A 13895-nucleotide genomic window follows, 5' to 3' on the forward strand; every position below is an offset into this window, starting at 1 on the left:
GTCCATCCAGGTTGCTCAGTGGGATGACCGTCATGGTTAAAAGCAATGACCGTCACATCATAGCACTGACATCTTTACCGCTCCTGTCTTCCACACTGGGACCAGTCATCCTTCATAAACCCTTTAACCCTGTCACCTCAAAAACTGGTCACTAAGCAACGACCACTTACAATATAACTTTGTGCAACAAAATTACATCTTAGAATATCTTAACAGTCAAGCCTACAGTAGCCTAACATACACTATAAACGTGGTAAAAATGTAGTTAAAATCCCATTGTAATTTTTGATGAATAGAATCCAAATAAACTACAAGTACCATCAACAAAAAGGGTAGATCAGTACTGAGGGTCACACATAGGCCATTTACAGTATATATAAGTGCCTATAGGAATTTGTACAAAATGGTCATTATGATATCTCGTTAAACTTAATGGAGACATGAATCATTCTTGTTTTTTGACATTCTTGAAAATTACTTTTATTTGTTTGCTCATTTTAAATTGGTACAAACCCGTCAATGTGGTGCATTTCGATGTAAGATCAAACATTTAAGAAATGTGTCAAGTAATAGCACATACAATAAGTTAAAACATGTCACAAAAAAGACCAGCGGATACATAGCAAGAATGTTTTATCTACACAAAACATCCTAAAACAGCGTAGGCCTACTGAAAGATCATTGTTTTTTTTCCTCCTCTTTAGATTAATGCTCTCATCTCATACAGACGAGACTGATGTCGACTCTTCAATCTGAGTGGGCACCATTTTCTCCTTAAATTATCCAAGCGTTTAAATCCACATGCACAGTGCATGCCCGAAAGCCAGTTCAATAGGCCCACCTACAGTATGGTGCGTGTTGGTGGTAGGCTGTTACCAAAAATGTATACCCAATCTTATAAATAACCGTTTGACATAACAACTTCACCTGAACACAATAACATGTGTGCGTGAAGACACACTCAATGAAAACGTAAATACGACGATTGTTTGGCTCTTAATAATTAGGGCCTATAGTCTAGAGATCATTACAATAGTATTTATCATCAATAGTTGATAAAATCCTTTAGAAGTAACAAGATAAATAACCCCAAACCCAAGATATTTTTTTCTTCTGTTTGTCCATCAGTGTTGTCCTTTTCTTTTTGTCATTAGGCTATGTCTAGATGAAGTCACATACAGTCTCCATTTCTTCACATTTCAGGCCTGATTAGCTCGCTCGTTCTCTCGTTTTGATCTAATAGCGGGAATAAAAACAGAAAAAGAGCCGAAGGGTGGGGCTGGGAGAGGGAGTTAGGAGCAGAGTAGTGCGGTGTTTTTTTTTTTTTTGAAAAGTCACTAAGTGAAACTCATGGACACTGTGTGCTCCAGCGCTTTGCGCCGCAGTGACGCGATGCTTGTCCCTCTCCACATGTCACTGTCCGGGGAACTACACAGCTGCGGGGAGCCCGATACGTTCGTGGGGCCGGATAGAGAGGCCGACATTCCGGGGAAATGCGACTGGTAGAGGTGGGACTGCAGACCGGAGCCGTTGGAGGAAAGGCCGTTGGAGAGACCCATGGAATTTGGTGGTGGGCCGGGGCCCAGACTGCACTGTGACAGGGACTGTGGCATGCCCGGCTGGCGACCCAGGGCCGACGGGAGCTGCAGCTGGGAGACCCCCGGCATCCCTGTGGCCCAGCGAGAGTCGTTGGCGTGGAAGGAGCACAGGCTATTCTCCATGGCGGCCGCGGCAGAGAACTGTGGCAGGCCCGGTGTTGGGAGCAGCGTCCCCGGGGAGCGGAAAACATTGGTGGTCTTCTTCCTTTTCTTCCACTTAGCGCGTCTGTTCTGAAACCAAACCTGCAAGCAGAGAGACCGGACCGTGAGCCGTCAGAAGGACAGACTGAGAAGCATGCCTGGAGCAGTGTCTGCTTATATTACACTGTAATGAGGGCAGTAAGGTGGATGTTGGAAACATGTCCCTACAGTAGGCTACGTGTTTGTATAACCATGGGAGAAAAATACTATTTACGCACGATATCTCACCACACCCGGACTAATTTTATGGCTAATATGACATTAGGGTCTTTAGAATAATACAACAAAACTAATTATATATAAATATAATGTGTTTATAATAATAAAGAATAATGTGTTTGTCTTTGTTGCAAAATTAGTGTCTCTGTGTGTGCTTATGTACTTGGTGCTTATTTATTTAACCTTTTATTTATCCAGGTAAGTCGATTGAGAACAATTTTTCATTTGAAACGACGACCTGTCACATTCACACAGTTACATATTGTGGTGCCTTAAATAGTAATGCTGTGATGCTGTATGAAGAGGGATCCGCCGACACTGTTCTTGATTATAAAAAGGTTTATTACAAGCAAATATTCAGCATCAATTTTACAAACTCCTGCAGAGAGCTTGGAGAACGACCAACCCAATCTTCCAAAAAGTCATTCTGCCTTTTCTTTGTGTGCAGACCGTATATATTCCATGCATATATTAACATAGGACGTGATATGTGTGAGTATATGATTGGAACAGAAGACTGACCAATCCATGCCTGTTATCTGGCATAACTCCAAAAAAGGTATCTTCTGTCTTGGGGGGACCTCTGCTCATGTTAACAATTTCCAGATGTTCTCAGTAAATGTAGGGTAAAGTTCATGCATCTCCTTATACCAACTCTTAAGTCAAAGTGTATAGAAAGTTATAGAATGTCACTATACCACAATATTCATACCTGGAAGCTGCCCAGTACAACCACAGTCTGATCTGCTGGCCACTGAGCAGCGCCACTGGAGCGGTTGGGGTTAAGGGCCTTGCTCAATGGCACCTAAATGGTGGTAATGAGGGAGGGACACGCGCTGCTCTTTCACAATCCCCGCCCAGATTTTTATCCTGTCGGTCCGGGAATTGAGCCAGCGACCTCCCGGTCACAAGCTCGCTTATTTAATGTTCTTATGTGTTGTTGATGTGTCTTAATGTATGTCTATGCATTTTTACCTGTGTCTACTGCATGTGCTACTTGTGTTATGTTTTTCTCATGCCATCAACTTGCCAGCTGTCATGATCTGGAATAGTGGTTGTGTCATTTTACTTGTCTATGCTTATGTGTTCTTGTTTTATGCTCATGCGTATGTGTTGTTGTAGCTTAATGTTTTAAGCTATCAACCTGCATGGCTAAATATGGCACATTTACATGTTGGATTTTGTGATCATGTTGTTTAATGTGCGTTGTCCATAAAGACATCTAAAAAAAAAAGAAAAAAAAAAAGAATATAGGGTATGTAATTGGATTCCAGATACATAGCAAGCAAGATGGCTGGTGAAATCCACCCTGCAGTGTCCTTGAGCAACGCAAATTCTCTACCAGCTGTGGGTCCTGGTCTGAACCTGACCCTATAGGCTACTGTCTGTGTAGAGCATGGGCCAAACGAAATTAACAAGACGTAAATGTAGACCTTCTGCAATTGCCCTAAGGTACTCTTACATTCATTGCCACTATATCCTAATTGGTAGGACTTTGATGGAGTACTGTATACTGTTAGGTGTAATTTATGAATCGTTCTAAATTGCATTAGTACAGCATAATACTCTTTAAGGAGGCTATTGTAAATTCCAACCATTCGGCTACTGTCAACATAATATCATGTGTTTTTAAGACCAGAGTGGAACTGAAATAGTCAAAATGGGTTGTGAATTTCATTGCAGTATATATATATATATATATATATATATATATATATATATATATATATATTCTGTAAATCGTATAAAATACGATATACAGAAGGCCTTTGTGTAAAACTCAGCCGTCACAGGGTTTTTTATTACTGGTGTTCCGCAGCAGTGGGCTGAACAATTTATCTTTATAACATCTTATTTACAAGCAGATTAACTGAAAATTGCCCTAAATATTGTGTGGACTTAAATACAAATGGCCCGCATTACTGTACACAATTCACGTAAACATAAAACCCATCCAAACGCACGCGCGAGAACCACAGACACACCGACCCACGCATGCAGCTAAAAACGCACGCGCGTCCCCGTTGGGCTTTATAAAGATTTCATCATCTTCTGGCGTGATTAATGCGCGCGCGAGGCCGTGAGTCGATGCCTCTGTATTAAAAGTGAAATCTCGCTCTCATTCTGCTCAGCCATCCGTGAAACGTCGCCCAAACCCATTACACTCGGGGGAAAGAAAATGCAATTTCTCATTCCATTAAAATAGTGCAATACATTCTTGAGTCCTATTAAGACGTCGCTGATAGAGCATTTTAAAGGAGAGGCTGTGGAGGCACGCACGCGGCCAACACGCCCACTGAAGGCCGCACCTGCACGACCTGCACTAATGTTTACCAACAGCGAGCAAAGCCGACCTGAGCGGTTAGGATCCTGCACTAGATGGAATCAAGAATTGATTGTTAATGTGACTAATGATTATACTGGTTTTATTGCTTTCAGTGGGATAATTTGCATGAATCTCACATCACTGGTTAATAACCCGTTCACATGTTATAAATAGGACTGACATTGGTTGATATTGTGTTTGGTTTATCAGAGCTTGGTATGTTCCTGCATGCTTGTTCAAAATATAAGCACTGTATGACCAGTTTAAAATGTTTGGTTGGTTTTATATGTTCAATTTCGCAAAATACAAACTATTAAATTAAATTATAATAGTAATCACTGTAAGTAAAACAAATATGTGCCACACATTCCCACCCTAATCAATTTCTAAAAAGGGGGAGTTATATATATTTTGTGAAGGAAATTCTGTTCTATATATCTTGGGCATTATTTTGGCCAGGGTAACACCCCATATTTGTTATGGTAAAAAGTATATTATACATTATAGTAAAAATAATAATAAAATCCTAATATTACCATGTCATTTAATGCAATTGTTGCAGGTCCACAGAAACAAAATAAATGAAAATTAGATTAGACACACAACAATTTCTATATTTCCGGGGACAGTCACCACAGGTTGCGTTATAAAATATTTTAGACAAATGTTTTTAGCACCTTGGACAGAGCGACTTTTATATTAGATGGGGCAGGCTTCTTAAAGTTAAATATTGCCTTATATCAAGCTAAACTTGAACACATTATGGGATGTTTAAATCATATAATATAATTAAAATGTGAGTGAGTTGGCGTATTTACTCAAACAACTGTCTACAGAACACAACGATAAGCTCGGGGCTTTTTCACGTGAGTATAGGGCAGGATATAGTGCTGAATATAACCTCAAATAAGACAATATTTTTGATTATATTCTTTTAAATGACAATCTGAACAATAGTACACTTTAAGTTATTGTTTAATGTAACTTATACTATACTATACCAGTGGCGTCAGTCCACCCATTGGCTTTGATATTTTACGCAGTTGCACCCAAACTTAACACATAATGGCCACAACATTTCTGGGCACAAGTGGCAAATAATTGAAAATACATTATGGCAAAATAAAAAAATGTATTAGAAGTGACCAAACTATATTTTACAAACGCACATTGGCCCTGTATCCTCTCCTGATGTGAATCTAGCCTATTTTGCTCACTGCCGTCCAGGTGGAATTAAAGGATGATTTTGAACATTTATATCGTGCTGAAAAACCCTCTAAAATCAAAATTGGATCCAAAGCCCCACCCTGCCATATCACGCCAGTGTTTTCATCGTGTAAAATCCACAATAAAAATGTTTACCTGGACTCTAGACTCGGTGAGGCCGATCCTCAGCGCCAGTTCCTCCCTCATGAAGATGTCAGGGTAGTGGGTTTTGGCGAAACTGCGCTCCAGCTCATTGAGCTGCGCCGGGGTAAAGCGCGTCCTGTGCCGCTTCTGTTTCTGTTGGCTGGCGGACTGACTGGAGCTCTGCTGCGGTTGCTGCTGCTGCTTCTCCTGCTCCTTCCCGTTCACCGGCATGCTGGCAGAGTTGGATCCCACAGTGGCGATGTCTTCTCCGGGCAGGAGAGTGGTTCCCTCTACAGAGTCAGAACCAGGGGCCATGTCTCCTGGATGCCCCTGGTCTGGCACCCCACCACCCAGCCGGCACTTGAGAGCCTCTCGGTGTCCGAGTAACTCTGCAGCGTCCTTCATCCCTGAGAGGATGAGGAGGCGAGAGGCTTTGAGTAATGGCAAATATTACAGCGCAGCATCTTTAAATGAGAATTACAGTACATGCAATAGCTGTGCTTCTTTATGGCAACAGACGTGTATTAATCCAAAGTATAAGCTACAACAAATAAACTAAATATAGCTTGGGTCGTAATTTTAAACCGCAATTTCTGCTGTCAGATCATTTCTCATTCCTGATAAATAACTGTAAAGAATTGCTTCAACCAACGATAAAGCACTTAGCTGTTAACACAATTAACTACACAGTCTATCTATCACTTCACAAGGTTAAATAAGAAGTTGAAATCTTACACTGGAGTTTAGGGCCGGAGTTTAGTGATGATAACTCACCGAGCCGAGCATCCAGGAGGTCGGCGTGAGAGAGCATGGCGTACCGCTCCAGGGTGAAATGCGGTCCAAAAAATCCCACAACTTTGGGGCAATTTAAAAAGTATATATCGTCTAAATGAACGAAAATTCGGTTTGTGGTTAAAAAAAGGAGGTCCCTTGCATTATAATGTCCTTTAGAGCGATGGGGAGGCGCTTATTAGTTGAAAGAACCCGTGAGCTTCCTCAAATAAGAGCCAATCAGAGCGGGAGCCTGGAAATGTCAGCGACGTGACTCCCCCCTCTTTCTTTTTTTTTTTTTTTTTACACACTCAAGCTCGCACGCGCACAGACCCAAACGCGCACGAAATACTACAATTCAATTCAATTCTCTGCCATTCCGTCCTCTGATTTATTAGCTTTCCATGCTCAAACTATTCCACGTTAAACATCTTAATGTGTTTGTTTAATTTCATATAGCACGTGCCATGACAGGACTCCTAGATATACATGTAAAATACTGGAGGTGAGCTCATGCAAAGGCTTGTTTTAGTGTTCTCCAGGAGACAGGAGCTACTAGTATTTGAGCCAGAAAATGTTTGCCCATTGTCATTAAATAATTAGCCATATCAAAATCTTCAAATCACTGGACTATGTCAATTAGTTAACAACCAGTAACCTTACTTAAGAAAAGGGAGACTTAGAAAATAACATCTATTGCCTATAAATTACAACAGCAAACAAAAGCCGATTACTCTTCGTATATTTATAAAATATTGAGAGGAATAGCAGAGTGAGTGTATTTTGTACATATCACAGTGTGGACTTAACAAGAAAAAGATATAGCCTAGGAGATGAGAAGCCTTATAACGCAGGCCTTCTTTCAGCACCTTAGAGCCCCACTTCCCTCCCGTCCTTGGATCACAAACAAAACGAATATCGCCCCCATTCCCCCATGGCAGGTGATTTGTGGAGACAAATCGAGGAAATAAATAAATAAACTGGTACAGATGGATTTAAGCTCTGTTAGTGATCGGCCGCTTTACTCCCATCGACTTTTCATCAACGCGGGCGCAATTAAAGGTATTTAGGCCTGTTTGGTTCAAACAAAATCAGACGTGGTAGACTCTAAACGATTGTGCCCCTTTAGCAGTGGTCCATAAGTAGGTCTATTATACAATTAACAGGACAGTCATTGATCTGCGATCCACTCTTACTTCTCAGACAGTGCTGGTTAGAGAGGGCTTTTGGCAGATGTCAGGGTGAGCCTGGTGAATAGACCACCGCCTGGGACTAAATAGGTTTCTTTGCAGCCGCACAAAGGAGGCGTCCGAGCGAGGACTCCCCTCTCCTCCTGCACCACATAGGCAGCTCATCTTTTATGCTCCTCAACCGCAATCTGCCGGGACGCAGGGAAGTAGCCTATATGTGGCACAGCGTGAAAACCTAAGGAAATGGACTGGTGCATGGTCCACTGAGATGAGGAAAGATGTGACCAGCTCCCGAAGGTTCAGGAGAAGCAATCAGCAGCAGCAGCAGCAGAAGAGGCTCGATTCGTTTGATTGTGACCATGGAGAGAGGAGAGGGACTCTGTGTGTTGGGAGTTGTAAGGCCAACCTTGCATGCGTTTGTGAAGGGCTTGAGCCAGGAGAGACGGTCTGTATGGTTTGGAAGCTGTTTGATTTTTTTTTATTTTTATTGTGTAAGCATGAAGACAACTGATGTAATATAAAATAAATAAACAAAACTTAATTATTCAAAATTAACTCATGAAGGTCAGAGATAATTTTCATTTTTGCTAAAATACTAGCTCTTGTGCATTAATAAATATATGAATAATTAATACTTTATGATAAAAATATGTACATCACGAATAAAGTGAATGTAATAATAAATTACACTCATTTAATTCAAGGCTTTTTTGAGGATTATCCAATTTATTATCTGAGTCTAAGTTGACGAAATTATGTTTTTTTAACATTTAGTATTAGTAATGGTAGTATGCACGTCTATTCTCTTATGCTATTATTGTTATAATAATAATAACAACAACAACAATAATAATAATAATAATAATAATAATAATAACAATAATAATAAAATCGTGTTGCGTCTTTATTTCCAAAAAAAATGACGAGATAAATAATTCTACAGATATTGATTTCACAATAATAATAAGACGAATAATAATAATAATAATACATGCATATTGGGTTATTATTGTTGAAAGCATTAGCTATGCCTTTAATATGTATCATATCATTAATATGGACGTCCTGTTTACATAAGATAAAACACGTGTAAAAATCAAAAGGTTGTAGTTATTGTTGACAGTATTTATCTGAAGACCTACATGATAAATATTGATACTGTGCTTTGTTACAGTGAAAACAGCCCGGATAGCAGACATCCCCTCAGCTGTCCGATGCTCAGGCTGTAACTTATTGCTGTAATAACAGGAATCCACTTGAAATGGGTCTATGTCTCACTCAGCCTCCCTAACTGGACCGCATCAATCTTCCCCAGTAAAAACACACTCACATACAATCCTCCCGGGTTAATGCGGCGCATCTGAGTGCGGAACGGCTGTTTACACGCGAGGAGACACTTTTAATGGAAGCGCACCAAAAACAAATGCAATTTTGTAGAGCAATTTCAAAGATCAAGAATTCCGTGTCCACCCTCTCCGCGGTTTTTTAGAAATCAAACTGCGGTAAATCCATTGCTCATATGGGCCTTTGCAGAACAGGTTAAAAACATACAAGTAACAGAAGGCAGATGCAGGATAAGATCCTTTACACCACAACCAAATTGTAACATGGACCAGCAGGCGAGCTGGTTTTTTCTTATGGTCAGACCTTTTGCATCTGCTTTCACTCAGTTATACAACATCTTAAAGGAAAATCGATTTTCCATCTGCAGAAACGACTCTCTAACAAATCACACCGTATCGTTTTTTGCAGGTGATTTGATGACAGTCGGAGGAATAAGAAGCAGACCAATAAGTGAGTTGCATTCGAGCTCGAGAGATGCAGAGAGAGGCGAGCCACAGACAGGCAAACCCATTAGAGGCTCCCCTATTCGGCCACCCAGCCTGGTTGCACCACCCCACGCATCTCATGCCCCAATTAGGCCCTCTGCCCTCCGCCTGGTCTCCCTTACTGCGTGATCTGGTGGACAGAGCGGTAATCACGGCTTCAAATAAAATAATCAGCAAAGAAGAGCGATTTCCTTAATAAGGAAGAAGAGGCGTGTGTCACGGAGACTGTGGTGTGATGGGGCGTGAGTGCGTGCGTGCGTGTGTGTGTGTGTGTTTGTGTGTGTGTGTGTGTGTGGGGTATTAAAACCAATGAAAGTCACAAAAGGTGTCATTAACACATGGTGTTCACAGTATCAGCAGCTTTAAAAAAGTCTAATTATCAGCTGTTAATAGTTGACCCTATGTTCAGGTGTTCTATGTTTAGGACAATTTGTAATGAAGACAAACAGCAGTGTGAACAACCTCAGGCTAAAGTCAAAGACATAATGTGGTTACTCAACTTTAAGTTCAACACCTCATTCCAGTCAAAATTAAACATACAGGTGGAATGTTTCAACATGTTTGTTGGTTAAGGAAAAGTGCAGATGCACAGCATCATTTTCTCATGTTTTATTGAGTGGACTTCTGTAGCTCTTAGACATCTACTGTGGATTTTAGAGGCAAAATCAGGAGTTTGGAGCCCTTAAGCCAACAATGCCTCCAAAAGCTGTAAATTCACACAGTCTCATACTGTATTGTGTATCAGAAATACACTTATCTACAACTGAACATAACCAGGACAATCCTGGTTCACTTTGCAGGTGAATCAAGGAAGGTGCCTCTATAGCGCCTAATAAAACTGTACCATATTTGTGCTGTTGTGATGATTTAATGACTAATAGCTTGTTCTCTACAAAGAGACCATAAAAATGGACTATTCAGCTAAAATTATCTTGGATGATTAAGAGACTATAACGTCTGATTAGTCACACAATTGACTAAAAGGTGGCGGCCCTAAACATCATTGAAAGTCCGAACAACAAAAGGCCAGTGGGGCTGCTGATGCTGGGGATAAATATGCATTTACAATCAGGATATATACCCAAATCATAGATGCCTACTGTATATTAAGTTTTCATATCACTGAAAGGCAGAGGAGCTGGACCTGCCAATATATGGTGCCAAAACCCCAATTTTGGTAATTTACCAATTGTAGTTTCATTTGGATTTCTATTGCGACACATTTCTGCGCCCTTTAACATGAATAAACACCTTTAAATGTATAGTGAACTATATTAAATTTAAGCCATTTTCCTCTCTGTTTGTCTGATAAAAGCTTGATTCCACATGATCATGAGCTCTGTTTTCATTATTTCTCACTACTGGCAGCAGTGCAAAACACATCGCTTTAATGTGTTTTTTTTTTCAGTGTTAATTTAATTTGTGTGCATAAATACCTATCTTAACTTAGTCTCGCTTTGCCAGATCTTCCACCACAGCACTGCGGAGGAGGGTCTGGCTAGTCCACACAGCATTCCAGGATAGGAGAAAAACGTGCTCTGGTTTATTGGCATTTCTTTAAACCAATCACAATCGTCATGGCCGTCGCTAAGCACAGGGCAGAGCCACGGTGCCGCTGCAAAATAGCCACAGGAAGAAACTTGTTTTGGTGAAACGTGTACGTTTAAAAGTTGTTTTAGTCGTGCAACAGAACACTCAGATTGGACAGATAGTCTAGCTAGCTGTCTGGATTTACCCTGCAGAGATCTGAGGAGCAGTTAACCATAGTCCTCATAAATCGACCAAAGTTTAAAATTCCAACACAAAGAAAGCGGAAGGTAACGGACATCCGGCCGAAAAGAGTGAAATCCGACGGAATTTCTGGCGGCAACGTAGCAATCCCGTAAGTGGAGCATCGTGGATATAGACTAATCTTAACTTAATCACATTTAAAACAGAAGCAACAATATGTCACTGATAAAACTGCTAGAGCATAAGGCATTGTCTGTAATCTGTTGTATTTACAGTCTGATCTCAGTCATTTAGGCTTCTCCAGCGGTCTACAAATCTAATTCCTTTTTCTCCCCGACACCTTGACTTTCCCTCCAGTTCTGCTCCAGCTATTAGAATATGTTCTTTCTTAAGTCCGGTCATTAGTTAGGTCCATTACTGTGGCTCCATCATTAGGAAGCTTTAATGCATCATTGAAGGTAATGAGTGCCTTACATTACAGGTGCCAGTGAGCCTAAGACTCACTGAACGAGACTCTTTTCCACACTACAGCCTGAAAACAACTACAGTATAACTAATTTTACCCCAAAAACTGTCACAGTGAGGTGATGGCGGCATAACAAGGGCTAACCAGTGATCTGATGTAATATTTAATGCATTCTGAAAGATTTTATTTACATAACAATACCCAAGATTATTTGTGAGGAATGTAGATTAAGTAAAAGATCACATCATTGATCATTTAATAGTTCTAGATGGTGAGAATAACTTATCAAACTTAATCAAACAGACATACATACATACATACATTCTCTCCCACACACACTTGTGCTCCTAAAATACCAGATAAAGGGGAGGACTTGGGTCAGTAGTGTCTCTGAGTAGCTTGAAATTAGAAACATGTGCTGGTAATTATCAAACTGCAGCAAAGTCACGTCATGCAATTTAATGCCTCAGCAAATTAAAGAATAAATGGGATCAGTCTCTTTGACCTTGCTCACTCTGACTTGCCAAACTTGATCTACCTGATACTTCAAGTGTGTGACTCGCTCACTCTGAGACACACACACACACACACACACACACACACACACACACACACACACACTGTGGAAAGACAAAGAGAAAGATACATGTGCACATAAACACACATCCTAAAAATTAGCTCTATAGTTGATTGTGTGATGATAGAAACAATGTAAAAGCAATGCAGTAAAACCTATAAATTAATGGAGAAAGCACACACACACACATTGTATTTCTCTGTTGTCGCCTCACAGCTTCCTCGTGTTTTCAGGTCATCTCTCACTTCACAAATCCCACACTTTCCCATCCATCCATTCTCTTTATCATCCTCTCCTCCCTCTCTCTATCTTTCCTCCTCTCCATCCACTCCGCCACATTTCTGCAGCTTCTCTGCTACACACACACTACCCCTCCCAAGATTAATTGATCATCAATTTAGCTCTAATTTGGACCAAGTCAGCTGGTAAATGGGGCAGTTTTCCCTGATTGTTAGTGAAATGTGTGCAAGTACATTGATAAATTTTGATTATTTATCAATTACAACCAAATGAACTAAATCTATTGAATAAATTCTAGCCTGATTGCCATAATAGAGTTTGAAAATATGGCTATTGATAATGATTCCGGCTAATAGTCTCTTCCGGCCGTGGTTGCCGGCTTGTCGGAATGACAACACAAAACTCATTTTTCACAGAATCAGCTGAGTGAGTTCGAGGCCCATCTTTCATTAATCAGTCACATTACAGAGCTGATACGCCATAATATGCAACGCTTTCCTCAGAAAGACTCAAACACTTTGTCATATTTTATGTCAATTACCAGTCATTTCGTTGTGTTCCATCAAGACATCATGTAATAGTTAACATATGCTAAGGTAAAGCTCCCCTGTCCCGCCCTCCGCGAGCTCCATTGGAGGATGCCATCTCTGTGTTTGAGGGGAGACAGGGGGCTGATGATGAAATGGGCCCTGCTCTTAATTTCTTATTTTCCTGAGCTGAGGCGCTTATGGGAAGGGTGGAGCACGGGCATTTTTAAATGGACCTGCCACCATGTTTTCCTAAAGTTAATGGAAAAGCAGCTTGCTGGAAAATAGGATAGGGAAAAATTGGAATTAGGTTCAGAGGCTTCCACACACAATAACAAGGGATTACTATGAGCCAAGGGCACATTTTAGCACAGACATACAAATTAAGGCTGCCATATTCTCAAAGCCTCAAGCTAAGAACTAAAAGTGATCTTTTAGTTTTTTTTTAATTTATCATTTATAAGAGATGTGTGTGACACAATTTCTCGGTCTGAAATTGTATTAAACAAACTAAAATACAAAAATACCATTAGATATAAACCATGTAGAAATGGTAGCAGTAACAATTCCATTCTGTGATTTGAACTTAAACGGGTCTTACCTCTGCAGCCTGGCCAGTCAGAGAAAAAGAAAGGAACTGAAATAACTGCGATATCAGCCTTCCTTTTTAATCAATGATATGAGCCCCTCTGCACCAATCATGGCTGCTGGAAGCAACTTAATGATCAGCATTTAGACTGGGCAGGTAAACCCCTGTGCTATAGAGCCAACACAGGGGCCAACTGCAGGTGAATTAACCCAGTCCAGATCTAATATGCTGTTGTCAGCTCTGGTTAGTTCATGGCTAACCGTGGCCTGTATTGGCAGTGG

At 40.6% G+C, this 13895-nt stretch overlaps 1 protein-coding gene across 2 annotated transcripts; it reads right to left on the reverse strand.

The window, feature by feature from the left end:
* Positions 1-447: 447 nt before the first annotated feature.
* LOC116054470 (homeobox protein orthopedia B-like) lies at positions 448-6721 on the reverse strand. Of its 2 annotated transcripts, none has more exons than XM_031306037.2 (3): positions 6469-6721; positions 5707-6101; positions 448-1841 (listed from the first exon to the last, which is right to left on the reverse strand). In XM_031306037.2, the coding sequence occupies exons 1-3, from the start codon at positions 6503-6505 to the stop codon at positions 1338-1340; spliced, it is 936 nt and encodes a 311-aa protein (XP_031161897.1). In that variant the 5' UTR covers positions 6506-6721; the 3' UTR covers positions 448-1337. The 2 variants fall into 2 exon arrangements, with proteins under 2 accessions (XP_031161897.1, XP_031161896.1); XM_031306036.2 differs by having other exon boundaries at positions 6430-6721.
* Between the last annotated feature and the right edge of the window lie 7174 nt (positions 6722-13895).

The sequence above is a fragment of the Sander lucioperca genome, chromosome 2, assembly GCF_008315115.2.
Source record: "Sander lucioperca isolate FBNREF2018 chromosome 2, SLUC_FBN_1.2, whole genome shotgun sequence".
Taxonomy (NCBI): domain Eukaryota; kingdom Metazoa; phylum Chordata; class Actinopteri; order Perciformes; family Percidae; genus Sander; species Sander lucioperca.

Bases quoted from the DNA above. Each gene is read 5' to 3' on its own strand.
- LOC116054470 (XM_031306036.2), bottom strand. From the start codon at position 6,505: ATGCTCTCTCACGCCGACCTCCTGGATGCTCGGCTCGGTGAGTTATCA. The intron at 6,102-6,429 runs GTAAGATTTCAA...TCATCCTCTCAG, and splicing joins CTCCGGCCCTAAACTCCAGT to GGATGAAGGACGCTGCAGAG. The intron at 1,842-5,706 runs GTAAACATTTTT...CTCTGCTTGCAG, and splicing joins TCACCGAGTCTAGAGTCCAG to GTTTGGTTTCAGAACAGACG.